Source organism: Naegleria gruberi (genome assembly GCF_000004985.1).
Source record: "Naegleria gruberi genomic scaffold NAEGRscaffold_28, whole genome shotgun sequence".
Lineage (NCBI taxonomy): Eukaryota > Heterolobosea > Eutetramitea > Acrasida > Naegleriidae > Naegleria > Naegleria gruberi.
In genome coordinates, this window is record NW_003163299.1 from 10,808 (window position 1) to 24,874 (window position 14,067).

General features: G+C 35.1%; 3 protein-coding genes across 3 annotated transcripts in view; all 3 read right to left on the bottom strand.

The window, feature by feature from the left end:
• NAEGRDRAFT_68310 (uncharacterized protein) overlaps positions 1-3,049 on the bottom strand; it is a gene marked incomplete at both ends in the record, with an annotated part of 4,029 nt that extends 980 nt beyond the window's left edge. Inside the window, one exon of the mRNA XM_002676369.1 lies at positions 29-3,049. Coding sequence (XP_002676415.1) covers positions 29-3,049 — 3,021 coding nt within the window. The remainder of the gene's footprint in view (positions 1-28) is intronic.
• Positions 3,050-3,674: 625 nt separating this feature from the next.
• Positions 3,675-6,267, bottom strand: NAEGRDRAFT_68311 (uncharacterized protein; the record flags this gene model as incomplete). Its single annotated transcript, XM_002676370.1, has 4 exons — positions 3,675-3,857; positions 3,943-5,321; positions 5,364-5,850; positions 5,938-6,267. 4 exons carry the CDS (start codon positions 6,265-6,267, stop codon positions 3,675-3,677), a joined length of 2,379 nt encoding a protein of 792 aa, XP_002676416.1.
• A 358-nt stretch (positions 6,268-6,625) lies between these two features.
• Positions 6,626-14,003, bottom strand: NAEGRDRAFT_79981 (nucleoporin 210; the record flags this gene model as incomplete). The annotated part of the gene is made up of 4 exons (XM_002676371.1): positions 6,626-11,533; positions 11,655-11,935; positions 12,092-12,435; positions 12,746-14,003. The coding sequence occupies 4 exons, from the start codon at positions 14,001-14,003 to the stop codon at positions 6,727-6,729; spliced, it is 6,690 nt and encodes a 2,229-aa protein (XP_002676417.1). The 3' UTR covers positions 6,626-6,726.
• Positions 14,004-14,067: the final 64 nt, after the last annotated feature.

A 14,067-nucleotide genomic window follows, 5' to 3' on the forward strand; every position in this document is an offset into this window, starting at 1 on the left:
CATTATTTGTAATGACAGAGGTAATGACTAATGATATCAAAGTAATACAAGCAGGTAATAAAAGTGTTGGCATGTTCATCAATCTCAAAATCTCAGTCAATGCCTCAGCAACTCCACTTTGAGTAATTGCTGCCGCAATTCCAAAAGATGCTCCAACCAATGTCACTAATCTCCATTCCACACAATCAACTGCTCTCGTTGGTGTTATCAATCCAAATGCAACGACTGCACAGAATGTCACAAGTGTACATTGAACCATTGGAAATCCAGCAATGGCGCATCCAATCATTGCTAAAAAGAATGGGAAAATCCAATGTTCCCACCACCACAAATCTAAAATGATTTTAGTGAAGGGAATTCTGAATAGAAATGGTTTTTGTTTGAATTGGTTGTAATCTGGTGAGATTTCGTTAAATCTTGTAATGAGATAGAAATCCTTTGAATTGTCATGATTATTATGGTAGAAAACACTTTTACCCAAAATTAGAATAGTATCACCACAATATACTGTTTTGCAATTGACGTGTGAATCCTTATCGTTGGTTTCTTTAGTATCAATTGAGGAGGAACCAACTTGTCTGATGGCTAATACTTTGACTTGATATCTTCTTTCGAATTCCAAATAAGTTTCTCCTAAACATGGATTTGAAGCTCCAATAACAACCTGGAAGAATTCAGGTTCATTTTCTTGAATTTCAGATTGATTAGTTTTAGATTTTTCATTGGAGAGAGCTGCATCTCCATAATTCTTCTTGATATTATGATGTAATTGATTAGTGACTGGATTTTCAGCTTGTGGTGATGTTGTTGGTGAATCAATTAAATGGTCTTGAGATGTTGAAGAAGCCACGCAACTGCTCTGTGAAATTCTTCCTTCTTCCATTGGAGATTCAACACTCAAAAAGGAAGTAGTGCTTTGACCTGTTGCCATTTTAGGTTCTTCTTTTTGGTTGACTGATTCAGAACTTTCAAAAGTTGATTTTTCAATTTCAGAACCATCATACACAAGTGAATGCAAACGTAAAATTAATTGAGGAGCTCCTTGGAAAACCAAAATATCAGAACTTTCCAATTTTAGATCTAAAGGAACTGGTGAAATTTTTTCAAGCCCAGCAACAGTTTCGTTTGTTGCTGGAATAATTGTATTCGAAGAAGTAGAGCTATTTGAAGAGTTTGTGGATTGCTCTGGACTTTCCTTAGGTTCTTCTACCTTAATTTCAATAGATTCTCCATTGGAAATTACATTTGGTTCGCTTGAAGTTGTTGGTTGACTTGAAGATTGTACACTGCTCAATTCAACTTGATTGGTTGATTTCTTTTCTCTCAAAATTTCAATCAAATCCAAGTTGCCTATTCCCAACTCTGACATGGCTTTGACTTTGGTCTTTCCATTCAAAGTTTCAAATAATGTTTTACCTTTCGAATACTTTGGTTGAGAAGCCAAATATTCCATCTTGACAATGGTAACGAAAGTTTCCGAATGTTCTCTCACAACTTCTCTTGCACGTTCCTTTTTACTTTTATGAGCAAAAGTAACCTTTGAAGCATTAAACTTTGAAGTCACTCCTTCATTAGGAACAATCCACAATGTATAAGTGCAACAATAAATAATTGTAATGAAACATAAAATGGCGCCAACATAAACAAACTCATAAAAGGATAAAGGAGTGTAACCATATTGAGTATAGATACCATTTGCAACAATACTTGCTGAAGTTCCAATATATGTCAACAATCCACCTCCATTTGTTGCGAATAAAAGTGACATGAGAAATTTGGTATGTGAAAGTTTGTGTGTCCTTGCCCATTCCATAATGATAGGAATTCCTGTGGCCACAACTGGAGTATTCGATACAAATGCACTAAAAATGGTAAAAACAAAACAAATTCTTAAAGTTGGTGGTATGAGTGAAATAAAATTGAGAAATTTGTTTTTGGAATTTTTGAATTTCAATGGGGAACCAAATAAAAGTCTGGCAAATTTCAAAACTAGGGTATTTTCACTTAATGGTTTGACGATTGGGAAGAGGAGAGCAACGATGAGAGTACCAGTGTTGGAAAAACCACTTAAGGCATCTGTAACACTGACAATACCTGCCAGATTAAAAATGACAAGTGTCATAACCACAATAAAGTAAGGTCTCCAAAGAGAAACAACCAGACAGACTAGCATTAGGATGACCATGCATAGTACGAACCATAATTTCCATGAATTCCATGAAAATGCAACTACAGGTGACGTGGATCCACAAATATTATTGATGGATGAGCTTGTTAACACTGTATCTATGCTCACAGATTGATTCAGCTGTTGAATGGTAGTAAAGTTGTAGTTTAGATTCTTAGAAGGAACTTGTGCTTGTAAATCGTTGAAAGCATTCACCAATTCTTGACTAAACATTCCACTTTCAATCTTGTTTCTAATATCAGCAAGGTCGAGTTTGACTAGAAACCATTGAATTGCATAGGAATTTGTAAACAACTCTGGAATATCCAAGTATTTGGTAGAATTCATGAATGCATTCTTACTTGTCGTTCCATTTATATGAAAAACCATCTTTTCATATGTCAAATCCATTCCACTTTTTGTTTGAATGACAGAAATTGGATATTCTTGAAGGAGAGAAGTTCTGGAAGGAAGAAAGAGTGAATTTTGATATTTTGTGGAAAGTAAGTTATTATGGATGATTCTAAAATAGTAAAAACTTAGTGTTTCGTTCGTTTCGTGCAAACTTTCGACATGTTCATCAAATAGAAACTTCCAAGAAATTGTTCCTTGTCCGTGTTCATAACTCAATGAAACATAACTAATGGTAGTGCTTGCATTTATGGTAGAACTCTTATAATTCGTATCGTCATTCGAATAGTAAACACTCTCGGATATATTTTTGGTAAACTCGGTGGAAAATTGATAAATTTGACCATTTACAAATGCAGATGAAGTAGAAATACAATTATCCAATCGAATAGGATGATTTAGCAAGTTTGCAAGTGATAAAATGATGAAAATGCTTGAAATGCAAGCAAATACGAAACTGTGGAGTTTCATCTTTTTTTCTTTCGAATTGTTAGATGAGAAGGAAGAGATTCGTCCTGTTGAAATGCAAAAGGGCACAACTGTGGCCATGCTGGACTCGTTTTCTATACTATTTGGCATGTTGGTTCGATCTTTCGAATATAAATTATAATTATTAATTTTCGGATAGTGCGGAACTTGAAAAGGAAAGCATCAAGGATATTGTAAAGTTAATTCCTTTCGACCTTTGGCAATAAAATTATTCAACTCCGCAATCACACTTTCTATTAGGTCAAAGTCTTTCGAATAACAAAAAGAAAAACTATTAGAAACCAGCAGAAACTATTCGTCTTGTTTTTTTACAACTTAACTCTTCCCATTGACTTCCGCCCAGTGATGATGAGTAATTGTGTTCACTCTTCAAATCGTTCCCAAAACAAATTTGCAATCCAACAAACGAATTTGGCCATGGAAAGTCATTAGAATAGGCAGCCATAAAAGAATGCAATGAAAAATCTGGTTTATTCGTTCACATATGGACTCGTTCACAAATTTCGTTGTGGGAATTGAATCTACATTTTTGGAATGAAAAAAATGCTAGACGATACTTTTGAAGAATCCTTTCGAATAGTTCTTGTTGGAATTACATGAAACACAATTACATTTTGCTTTCACATTGTCTTAGTAAATGAAGTGTAGGTCCATCATGTGGATTTTGTTGATAGAAAGTTTGAAGAATCGAATAAGCTTGTTTGTAATCTTGTTGTAGGAATAATCTGGATGCTTGTAGATAATCATGCCATTGAGATTGTTTGTTCTTTTCTTGGAGTTCGTACATCCACTTTGTTTTTGAATCAGTTTAATCAACACATTCGAAATTTAACACAAAAAGTTATTGGAAAGGTCAAAAACAGAAAAGGACTTACCTCATCGTCGTTCACTTTCAAAGAAGATCCCAATTCATAGATATTTGTTAGCACGCCAGTATTTGGAGTCTTGTATTCGTCAGTTTTTCCATTGAGCGAGTTTAAATTAGTTTCGTCTAGTAATTCTTTGGAATCTACATATCTGATTTGGAACAATTGTTCACATTTTTCCTTAATCTTCTCACTTACTACAATACTAACATTCAGTTGAATTGCAATTTGAGTCAATTGATCCAAATTTTGTTTGGCGCTCGAAATTATTGTAAAGTTTTTCAATTCGTTCGTTCCAATATTTCCACAATAGGAAGATTGTGATAAAACTGCAATTTTAAATGACATTAAATCCAATAATTGTGAATTCTTCTTGAAACTGTTTAATAAGGTTGAGGCAGCGACAACTCCTTTTTCTTCATGATTCGTCTGATTATTCGAAGAGTTAAACGAAATGGTGATTGATTCATTTTCAAAGTTTCCAACGTTTCCTGTCAAACTTCTACTCACACTATTAATCTGTTCAAAAATATCTGACATTAGCTCAATAGTTTCGTTTGGATTCATATTTTGCAACCATTCAGTAAATCCATTAAAATGAATCTGGACGAAAGTTACCTTCTTCTGTTCCATATACAAGGAAAACTTGCTTCTATCATTCTTATATACTTTCCTTGAGGATCTTGCTTTATGAGAAATTCCTTTACTGGAATTAGAACTTCCCACTGATTGAGTTTCCTGACTTGACATGTTGTGCGAAGATCCTCCGTAGACTTTAGTTCTGGAATTCTTTCGGAAAGATTCGTCTACTTCACTGTCTGATTCTTGGATACCATCTACATTTTCAATTTCTGAAAGTAAGTGAGCTGGAATAAAACTCTTGTAAAGTTTGATTCGGTTGACCATGGAAATGAAATGTCCTTGTAATTGTTTCACTTCTGAGAATGAACTTGGAATAATGTGAAGTTGATCCAAATCCATATTAGCAACACTTTCGAATAACTCTATCAAATTATAAAACGGCTTGACAACTTTTAAGGAAACAACAACTCCCAAGACTAAACCAACCGAAATGATGAGAACACTACCAATCAATGAGCAGATAATTGCAAAAATTGTCGATCCTAAATAATTCCATTGAGGGACACTCAACACTAATATCCAATCAATTTTTGAGCTAGTACACAATCTATATATGGAAATGTATTGTCCACTACGTTCGAGAACTTGCATTTCATTGCAAGTTATTTTAGTCCAATCATTCGAATAATGATCAAGAATAGCTTGAGAAATTGCGTTGATTTTGGTATCTGAAACATCGGTTGGTGTTTTTCTATCTAATGATCCATCTGATTTCCAATCTGAAATTGTAACTTCCTCTCTGTCAACTATTTCCCATAAACTTTACAATAAAAATTTATGTAACTTACCTGCAATCAAATAAGCAGTTTCAGTTTCCACAATAAATCCTAAAGATCCAGTAATGGATGCAATTCTTTCTTTCAAAAAGTCTGAAATCGATGACACTGTCAAATCATTTGCTTGATAATAGTGAAAATTGTGTCCGTTAGGAAGAGGAAGTTTCTTATTTACGACACAATTCATGGAAGTGATGAATGTGTATTGAGGCATTGAAATGTCAGCATAACTCAATGTAAAAACTTGTTGACCTGGATTAGCATCACAGACCTCAACGAGATAGCTCACATCGAATGGCTTGTTGGTTTCGTCTGGATTAGAATTTCTAACACACTGTTCGTGATTGGTAATGTTGTCGCAATAATAGATTAATTGAGCTGTTGATGTGATATTAAAAGTGGCCAAATAATCTCCCCACTCAATTGATCCAAAGCATGTTTTATCTGTACCTCCCACATATGAGGAAATTGTAATTCCCTTCAAATGTTTTTGAGATGACTAATGGCAATTTGAAGGTATTTCATTAATTTTCATGAATTTTTCATATTTTGAATATGAGAATAGGAATCAATAAACTTTGCTTACCTTGTAGCCTGCAAACATAATCCTCTCCAAATAATCGAAATTTCCATACGAATAATCATCAGTTGCCAATTGTTGTTTAATGGCCTCATTCAATACATTAACTTCTTTGAGTGTTTGCTCTGCATATTTGACAATGGTTGAAAACTCTTCGTCTCTCACTGTTGATGATAAACTGACAACTGTTGGAGAAAAACTTGCCAACCAAATGGCAGATAGGATCAAAACACTGAGGAAGAGTAAACCAGATACCATGACAATCATACAAAATTTGATGGAAGTTCCCTTAGTTGAGCCTCCTGTGTAGGAACTTGTTTCTTGATTCTTATCCATTATGGCTTGTTTATCCTCTTGTGAGGTTGGTGTTACCTTGTTCTTTAATTTCATGAATGTGCGCTTATGTTTGTATTATATACCTAATGATGTTTTTAGAGTTTCCTCAGTAAATTTGTAAATTGTCTGATGCTAGTGTAGATGTTTGGAAATTTCTTTTGATTTGAATTTGCTCTCCTGTAGGAATGTTGATGCCCATCAACACGAAATAAACTCTTAAGTCACAATGTATTTCTTATTTGCGTTCGAGTTGTTGCAAAAGGTTTAAAGCATTAATAGGTATTGATTGACTGTTGGTGATACCTGTTGATTGCGAGCGAAAACTATTTTGCTGCGAAGCATAATGCATACTTTTAATGATGGTGTGTTTATTATTGGTTATAAATAAGAGGAGGGTTATTGTAGTGGGTAGGCGGGGAATAAAAAAGGGATTATACAAAAAAGGAGATGTGTAACTAATTAATCTGATTCGCTGTAATATGGAGAGGCATAGGATGGTGTTGATCTAGCACCAGTCTTGTAGGCAAATCTAGAGTTATTGCTGTGAGTGAAAGGACGATTGGATCTGATAACATCTCTTTCTTGATTTCCAATAAGAGTATTATTCATAATGTCCATTCCAGAACGAGCTTGGGCAGATGGTCTTTTAATGGTTGGTCTTTGGACACCAGAGTTCATTGATCCATAAACCACAAAGCCCAAAACTGCAATAATAAGAGAAAGGATGATATAAGTCAAATAACCAGCAGATTCATCTTCGGTATTGTCAGTGTGGACGTGTTCTCTGACTGGTTGACGGGCTTCATTGGATACAAATCTAACAGTAATAGGAGTAGTAGTGAGAGTGTATGACTTGGCATTTTCACCAAAGTTGACCTTGACAGACAAGTTAATATCTTGTGTTGACAAGTGCTTCAATTCACCGTTAAGGAAAGAGTCACGTCTTGGTTTGATTAAACATTCATACTTATCACCAACTTTTTCAGTTCCAACAACTTCCAACCAGCTTTGAGTAGATTCACATTGTACATTATAATTACGTCTTACTCTGGAATCGTGTGGGAATTTGACTTCTTGACTTGTGTTATCCAAAAGATGGAGTGGAATACGGGTTGGTACTTGTTTCACTGGATCAACACCAGAACTAAGTTCAATACTTGAAAGGGAAATCTTAGCTTGAGCAATTCTGACAATGTTAACTTGGATTTGGGTGGTAGTTCTTCCTGATTTAAGAGTAACAGTTGCTGAACCAACCTTGTGAGCAGTTCCTACACCGTTCAAATCAACACTAATAACACTAGAATCAGAGCTTTCCCATTTACCAGCCTTTTCAGAAACAAAAGTAACAGAGTCACCAACGTGAAGTTTGGCAGTTGAGGAGAGTGTGTCAACAACACTTGAAACAACGCTAATTCTGCAATAATATGGTTGCTTCAATTCTGGAGCACTCAATTCAACAGTTGTATTACCAAGAGAATTAGAGTAGACAACAATGGCTTCCTTTTGAGCATCAACCTTTACACTAACAATATCATGAATATTCATACGGACGTTAATATCAATACCACTAACAGAAGCAAACTTTTCACCGCGAATACCAAGAGCAGAGAGTGGAATTTCAAACTCACTACCAATTGGGACTTGGAAGTCATAATCAAATGATTTAGTTTGGAGTTCACTCAAAGACATTGCCAAATAGTGTGGATTTTGAACAGCAACCTTTTGAGCAACAGTTTGACCGGTGGAAATTTCTTCAACAATAACAACAGAGATACCCTCAGATTCACGAGTAACAATATCACCGTTCTTACTGACAGCAATAAGATTATCATATTCATCAGTCTTGGCAATAGTGTATTTTTGAACTGATAAATTATCCTTATTAGTTCTCAAACGGAAAGTAGCAGATCTTGGAGCAAGAATGAGATCCTTGTGTGGGAAATCTAATAATTTCAACTTGTCATCAACTTGAATATCAGACTTGGTTGTATGGTGCCAGCTTGAAAGTTGTGGATGTTGGAATGAGGCACTAGCTGAGATTTGAGTCTTACCAATCTTAGAGCCAGTAATAAAAACAGAGTGACCAGTTTGGCTTTGTGGATAATTGATAATTGAAACTTCTTGTTCAGCAGAAGAGACAGAGACTTGGAAGAATGGAGATTGCATAAAGAGAGGAGACAAGAGTTGCTTATTATCATAGAGACCATAAACAGGTACAGGGATATGATGTCCTTCAAAAACAAAGAGTGGTTGTGGAAGTTTGATACCTACAAGTTGAACAACACGAACTGGAACAGTCTTTCTAGCATAAACAACTGAATTCTTGATGAGACTAATCTTTTCGACAACAAGTAATTGTTCACCATAAGTAACACCAGTAACAATTCCTCTAGCATCAACAGAGGCAAACTTGTGATCTTCCTTAAACTTGAAAATTGTAGCAATACTTGGTGTTTCAATTGGTCCTCCAGTAACCTTAACTTGGAATTTAGCACCTGGAATCAAGACAAGCTCTGGTGGATTAACTCTCATTGGTTCATAAACATTGACCATAAATGGAACACTATAAACTCTTCTTCCATCACTATTAAGAACACTAGCAACAAGTTTAACAACACCAACTCTTCTACCAGTCAAAACATATTCATCTGGATTAGATTCAGATTGTTTGAGTGAGATTGTGTTTGGAGTGTCAACTTCAATAGAAGTTTGCATGGCATAGTGTTGAGAAGCTGGGAAATTGGCACCAGTTTCATCGGAAACGCTCAATTTAACAGTAACATAATTGTCAACTTCGACAAATCTTTCACCATCTAAACCAACATGGTGAGCATCAGCAACTTTAACAAAACTACTAGCAGCTGGGCTGAGTTTGGAGAAGGTATCAAAAACATCAACTCTAACATAACCTGGAACAAGACCAACAAGTTCAGCAGTTGAACCCTTTGGAGCCAATGTTGCTACGTCAGTATTGTTATGAGAAAAGTCATATCTACCAGAACCACCTGTAGCTTGGAGAGTGAGACTAACTTTACGATTTCTGAATAAAAGATAACTAGCAGGATTGAGGTAAATATTTGGAGCAATTCTGAGTTCAATTTCATCCTCTAATGGTTTAGAGAATGCTGCAATAGCTGAATTCATGATAGAATAAGAGACGTACTTCTTGACTTCATCCTTATTATATCCAATAATTTGTCCTCTCAAGTTTACAGAACCTTCCTTTTCATAAATATCCAACAATCTGTGTCCTGGATATACTTCCTTATTGGAAATTTTGGCAATATCATGGTGACTGAGTTCCCATTCATCTTGTAAAGTGGAGGTGGTAACGAAGAGATTTTCTTCACTGTCATAGGCGTTCATTACAGCTGGAACAGTTTGATTATTTCTAACACTGTAAACTCTAATAATGTGAGAGGAAATTAAACCCAATTCCAATTTGGTCTTTGGATCAAGTGGAACAACCTTGATACTTTCTGGTTTTTGACAAGAGTAGTGAATATCAAGTTTGGTCAATGTTGGAAGAGCATCTTCAGCAGGAATATTGTGCTTAATTTCAACTGTCAAAATTTGCTTTCCAAAATCAAGACATGTAATAGAGAAGCTTCTCTTTCTGTACATGTCAGAAGCTCTGCTCTTTGAAACCTTGAGACGGTCTGGATCTTCAGTAACAATATTATCGACAATGACAGATTCTCCCTTAACGTAGCTATCCCATGGTTGTGGACCACCTTCAACACTCAATGAAGCAGTAGCACCCAAAGGAATGAGGAATACCTTGTATTTCTTTGGTGATGGTTCAGTGACAGCAAGTGGTGGGAATACAGCAACATTGGTCTTTTCTTGAATCTTTCCATTTTGATAACGGATCTTGACAGATGTGAAACCTTCTGAAATGGCATTAAGATAAATTTCAGCATCTAAATTCTTAGAAGATTTGCAAGATTGAGAGATAATATTGTAAACATTGGTATCAACAATGTTCCATTCAAAATTGAGACTAGAAATATTGTGGAAAACATTTCCATCAACATCTAAACCTTTAGCACGCAAACAGAGTGATTGAGATGGTACAACTTCTCTAGTACCCTTTTCAAAAACTAAACTATGCAATGGTGAAACAGAAACGGCACGAGCATCACCATTGTACAAGTTTTGTTGATCGAAAACAATGACATCAGCTTTACCATCCTTCTTGGCAACAAGAAGACCCAAAACAGAGTTGGCTTCCTTTTGAGATCTAATATCGAATGGTGAGACAGAAGGAGAAGATGAAGTCCATGAAAGCAAGCCACTTCCACCTTGAGCACTAAGAATAAACATTTGTTCAACATTTCTATCACTTGGTAAATAAATAACTTCATCAGGAATATCAATCTTAACTCTAGGAAGGATAGAGATGGACTTGGTATGAGTGAGTTCAATTTCGTCATTGTGTCCTGGGAAAATGTCAGAAGACAAGTCAGCAGTCTTCAATGTTACTCTCAAAACAACATCAGACAACTTTTTAGCTCTGACAACAAACAAGTCTTCATTGGCAGATCTTTCAAGAATAGTGATTGGTTCACTGTCACTTGATTCAATTTCAAATTTAAATTTGAGATTCTCGGTAATATAAATCTTTTGATATTGTTGATCGAATAAATCAATCTTGACTTCATAGTCATTATCCAAAACGAGACTGGTATGTTCAGTATTGAGAGAATTCTTGAAATTTCTAACAATATAATCATATCCTCTATAGAGTTGGAGTTTCTTAGGAGAAATATTAATCTTGATGAATGCTGGTTTGACAACATGAACGAGAGCAGTGGCTCTATTCAAAGCAAATGTAACATCCTCAACATTTACATTGGTATCACCGAGATCGAATGCCTTGAAAATACCCTTAGTTTTTTCAACTTCACCAACAGTACCATTACTTGATGACCAAGTATATTTGGCATCTGGCATGGCAATTTCCATTTGTGACTTTCCATTTTGTTTAATGAAGAGTTTGAATGGAATGACTGCACCTGGGATAACTCTCAATTCAGTGTCTGGCTGTAATAAAAAGCTATCGACAACAGAAATAACAACACTATCTTGTAATACTTGAATTTCTCCTGTTGTTGTTCTGAGAGAGACGGATACCAAAACTTCACCAGATAACAATCCTCTAGCAACAATAACATCATGACTTCCGACACTTCTCTTGATTCTCTTCTTTTCATCAAAGAAATGAACAGATTCATCATTAATATCAATTAATTCAATGTTGCCTCTGTTGTTGTTAATATTATTATTATCATTAATAAAATTATTAAATGATGACAATGAAGTACCATCAAAATTGAATAGATAGTAAAATATTTAGAAATACTATAAAAACTACTAATACATACTGCTTCTTTGAGGTCTTTAAACCTTCTTGTTTCCAAATAAAACTCAAACCTGTCAATGAGCTGAAAAGATTTCCTTCATTATCAAAGGCGTCAACTTGCAATGTTTCAAGTTCTCCAATAGTAAGCTTTCTCACAGTAGTTTGCAATTTAATCTTGTCAATAGAGGAGATGAAAACTTCACAACTAGCTGATGGAGATGATGATGTTTGAAGGGATGGTGGATATTTAGATGCTTTGACAATAGCAACTCTGGTATTTGTGTTATGACCTTTTGGAATGACCTGTTGTTGTTGTTGTTGTTGTATAATATTATTATATTTCACACAACATTGTTATTAATATTATTGTATTCCACACATTTTTGTCATCATCATAATATAATAATTTAATAATTGAAATTAAAATTCCATCAATTCGATCCATTAACAAATACTTACTTGAATTTCTTGAGAGCAACTAATAATTCTAGAATCATCAGAGGAAGAAGTCTCGATATTATCAACAGGAACCAATGATACTAAATCAGGATGGAGAGTACTCCAATAAAAACAATTTTGTTTGTCATCCTCGTTCAATCCTACAGTGTTGGCTTTCAATGTAATACCATCACTGTTCCATGTTATCAAAGCACTAACTCTGTTTAATAAAATTGGGGAATTTTTAGATGTTTCATGTTGGTAGGAAGGACGAGCGAGTGCTAAAAAGATGAGTGAAACAATAAAAATTACTACGAATGATGGCTTAACAAGAGATGATTTGGTTTGTCTTCTTGTAGCAGCAGCTATTAAATTCTCGCATTCATGATGTTTTGTATTCAATGTGGATTTTGACGAGTGCGAGAACCACATTTTTTTTCGAGGTTTTTTTGTTGAAGGTGGCATTTTTTAGATGCAACGAGTATAAAGCAAAAAGAGCGCGGCAATCACACTGTCAAATAAAAACAACTTTTCAACATAATGTAAATTACCACTCTGCAAACCAATAATAACAATCGTCACACAGGTTCAAGTCAACAAATTATGCTTTATAATATAATTGTTGATTCATCTCGGTAGAATTGTCAAGTCCTTTCTTCATTGATCTCTTCATACAAAAATCGGTGAACAAGACAAGATAAACCAACACTGACAATACAATAACAATTAATAACAGGAAGGCAATGATGGATACTGTTGGAGCGAGGATCAGAAGATAATTGACAGTCTCTGGATTTTTAACGAATTTCATCTTGATTTCTACACAACCCTTGCCTGAAATTCCCATGTAGAAAGTTTCTTCATCATCATGTCCATTGTAGAGGTAGGCAATTTCTGGACTCTTATCCTCAAATTCAATTTCATTTTCATAATCAACAAATTCAGAGTCTCTGTAGAGAAGTGGTTTACCAATATTCATGTAAACATCAAATTCTTCACCTTCGTCCTTCTTGATGGAAAGATAGGTTTGGCCTGGTACTTTGATGGAGAAGAGTTTTGGAACACCTTCAGACAAGCAAGCTTCAACTTCAACTTTCTTCTCTGCCTTGATATTGGAAACTTCTTCATATTGAACAAAGAAATATTCAGCAACTAAATACATATCATAATTGAAGAGTTTGTCATTCTTGAGAGCACATCTTGTTATTTCATCAACAGTACAATCAACGACGAGGTAATTTTCAACACTTCCTCTCACTCTTGAGGGAATAATCATTGAGTTGCCAGTGATATAATCCTTGATGAGACAAGAGAAGGAACTAGAATTGACAAAAACCTTCTCACCTAAACTATCAACAAGTTCAACTTTTCTACTTCCCAGTGGTGTGAAAACATCTTCAGGAAGACGGAAAGTAAATTTGGTATTGACTGGTTCGGTCACTACTGTCTTGGTTGCAACAGCAATGACAGGGTCCAATACAACAGTACTATTGATTGCTTTTGTGCTATTGGTTGAATTGTTCATAAAACCATCAGAAATTACTGTTGCATTATTAGTACAATTCACACTTTCTGTGCAATTCAAAACTGGAGGAATCACTTGTTGTTGCCCGATAAAGTTCAAGCTCTTAATGATGGCATATTTGGAGGCAAGAGAACGTTCCAATGAATTGGAGCCTACTGTCATCATGAATTGAATTACTCTAGAATCGAGGCAAGTTGCGTTGAAACCAATATCAAAAGCACTCCTCGAATCTGTGTATGGTGGAAGACAGAATGTAAATGTTGGAAGAGCTCCGTTAGTTTGATTGGCTCCAATAGGATTGAATTGAATTAATTGATTCATTGGAGAAAATACAGCCGCTGCTGGACTGGTCAAACAACAAACAAGTAAGGCGGTAATGGCTAACAGCAAGATATCGACAACCTTCATGATAATTTAATAGAGGAAGAAGAGGAGGTGCAGTTCACACTTTTTGTCGTTTTTTAATGCTTGA